General features: G+C 31.5%; 1 protein-coding gene and 1 non-coding gene across 2 annotated transcripts in view; both read right to left on the bottom strand.

Annotated features, from left to right (window-relative positions):
• Positions 1-23, bottom strand: part of LOC111411420 (guanine nucleotide-binding protein subunit beta-2-like) — a 3,055-nt gene extending 3,032 nt beyond the window's left edge. The window contains exon 1 of the mRNA XM_023041955.1: positions 16-23. Within this exon, the coding sequence (XP_022897723.1) occupies positions 16-23 (8 nt within the window). The remainder of the gene's footprint in view (positions 1-15) is intronic.
• Positions 24-2,726: 2,703 nt separating this feature from the next.
• Positions 2,727-2,798, bottom strand: TRNAE-UUC. The gene has a single exon. It is a non-coding gene; the product is annotated as a tRNA-Glu (tRNA).
• Between the last annotated feature and the right edge of the window lie 269 nt (positions 2,799-3,067).

Genomic DNA, 3,067 nt, shown 5'->3' with positions numbered 1-3,067 from the left:
ATTGAATTAACCAGCACCAACATTGACAGATCTGAAGAACACTCCAATTCAAACCAAATCATAACAGCTATAATTACGATAAAAAAAATTTTACATAATTACCATCGGTATCGAGAAGGAGCAAACGCTTCTGTTTCAATTTATCTCTGAGGGCATTGACGGTCTCAGTGGCGGCCCTGTGCCGCTCTTTCAGCTCTGCAACTGACATCTTGTTTTCCATTAAACCTTACCCGTTCAGCTTCATTTGATCCCTAATTTTAATGACGAACGGCCCAGACCACGATTTACGCTTAATTCATGTACAAATTATGTTTTTGAAATCAACAACAAAGAAGTAAGGGATTAAACGGGCGTACAGAGTATATTTGGGGAGAACGGGACGAAGACGTTTTGGTAAGTGATGACTTGGAAATGGTGTGGACAGTGGACGCAAGGTAGACTCTGTTGAGAGTCTAGAGAGAGAAAGACAGAGCCGCCGGACCTTCTCTTTCCATAATAGTAGGTGGAATGGGATGCCGTTGATGCGGGGCCCATATAAATCCTGCAAGTTGCCAAACCTTCATAACTATGTGATTTATGTACCCAAACCTTCCATTTGCGATATTGATGACCCAAACCTTTTATCATTTTGCGCACAATATGTCCACTTGGATGTTAAATTCTTAGGCGATAGGCTGGCGATAAGCACTTTATATCTTACTGAAAGGACTGAAATTGTCCTTGTCACGCCGCATTATTGAATGTCACCTAATTTTTTTTTTTTTTTATCTAAAATCCTGTTTGATTGCACGAAATTTTCCATGGAACTTGAAATTTGAATTCCAACTTTCACTTTTGGCTTGTTTGGTTAACAAAATTTTCCAGAGAATTGATTTTCCATGAATTTCTAGGTACAATACCTTAAAGCATGATTTTCCACCTTTTATTTTCCTAGGGATAGGTGGTTTTTTGTTTTCCACCTTTTTTTTTTTTGCTTTTTGTTTTTTTTTAATTGTTGGCAATGGGAACAAATTCTAGGAACAATTGTAAAAGAGGATATCCCTGAAATTGAAAATTTTCATGTAGAATAAAGTCAAACGAATACTAAAATATAGATGATTTTTTGATTTTTTTGATTTTTTTTTTGGTTGGCAATGGAAACAAATTCTATGAATAATGGTAGAAGTGGATATCCCTTAAATTGACATTTTTCATATAAAACAAAATCAAATGAACATCAAAAAACACTTTTACTTCAACATTTTCCATGTGAAAAATTATACCAATCAAACACAATAATTTACAATTTCCAAGAAAACAATTTCTAGGTAATTCAATTCTCTGGAATTTATTTTTTTCCACTCAAATTCTATCTTCACAATCAAATAGACCCTAAATGTTAAATATTCAGACAATAAGCACGTGATATCTGATTGAAGGAATGCAAATTGTCCAGGAAAAAATTTCTTTATATCGACGCCACGAAATATTGTTAATTACACCGCATTTAATGTTTTTCTTATTTCCTATAATGGTCATAAATGAATCAACATATGATTGTTTAACTTGACTTGGATATTTATCTACACTATAGATAAAAATTATAGTTAAATTTTGTGTAATTTTACCCTTTTCGTCAATCATTAAATGTCTATCGCATGGCTATTTAACCTTTACGTAGACATTTTCATCGTGCGAGATACTATGTGCAACACACTAAAAGATTAAAAATATGTATGCACAAATGAAAAGTTGAGAACATAATTGTCATACTTATAAAAGGTTGGATACCGCTAGAGGAATTTAATTTAGCCACAACTTTTATATTTATCTTTGTGCATGTAATTCTATTTTCCTATTTATTTTGAAATACTTTATTATGAATTTTTTTAAATTAAATTTAGCCCCTATTTGAGCCACATTTTTACCTCATTAAAATGAAAAATATGACCGTTATCTATCACATCAAGCCACCATTTTTGAATTTCTATCTCTGGTGTGGGGCCCATAACAACTCTATTTCTCATTCGCATTCTCATTATAATGTGGCTCAAACAGGCTCTTCGTCAGTAAAAGAGAGTAAAATTACATTGCCTTCAACACGTCTTGTTTAGGGGGTGTTTGTGTCCCATTATTTGTAAAGAATGTATTATATACTAGTGATTGATGTTGAAATGTGTGGTTAAAAAAGAATGAAAGTTTTTTATTTATGTGTTGTTGAAAATGGATACTGTAGAAAAAATAATGTTGCATAATGGTAGACAAACAAAGCCTTAGTACGACTTACTAGATACAAATTAAAATGTGTCAGGAAAAAGAAAAGAAAAGAACTGGGCATGAACGACAATCCGAAATTAACTTTCCAACTATTAAGAATATAATTTAAAATGAATAAAAAAGAAAATGTTTTTAATAAAATTATTAAATTATATTTTTAATTATGTCATTGCAATTAGAGGAAGAAAGAAAAGTAAGATGATAAGAGACTGAGAATGGAATTTAGTTCAAGGGATGGGTAATAAGGACTCTCTGATTGGAGAAAGGTCAAATTCCAAAAAATGCGATAGTTTGTCTAATTTTAAAATTAACAAAAACCTTCTTTTCATTGACATGGAAATGATTTCGTAGGAAAGAGATCACTCGTTGAAAATAAAAACAATATTTTAATTTAGGGCAATTATGGGAGAATGTGCATAATTAATTGCAAATTAAAAGAAAAGGTCAGTTTTCCAAAAATAAACTAAAAATTCCATTGCCGGGAATCGAACCCGGGTCTCCTGGGTGAAAGCCAGATATCCTAACCGCTGGACGACAATGGATTGTTGACAACTTTTGATATTAAACAATATAAAACTAATGCAAAGATAGTTTTTATCAACTCTATTTCACTACCATCTTAACCCACATTTTGTGTAGAAATTAATAGTTGGAATAGTATTTCTTTAAAAAATAAGTAGTTGAAAAAGAATAAAAAGTTTTAGATTTACGTGTAATATTATTTTATGAAAAATTGTGTAGTTGAAAATAAGAGAAAAAAATGAAGCCCCTGTTTGACCCCCATTAATTTTCATTTCATTTTTCTCTTTTC

Source organism: Olea europaea, chromosome 15 (assembly GCF_002742605.1).
Source record: "Olea europaea var. sylvestris chromosome 15, O_europaea_v1, whole genome shotgun sequence".
Taxonomy (NCBI): domain Eukaryota; kingdom Viridiplantae; phylum Streptophyta; class Magnoliopsida; order Lamiales; family Oleaceae; genus Olea; species Olea europaea.
This window is presented reverse-complemented; position numbering and strand designations above follow the sequence as displayed.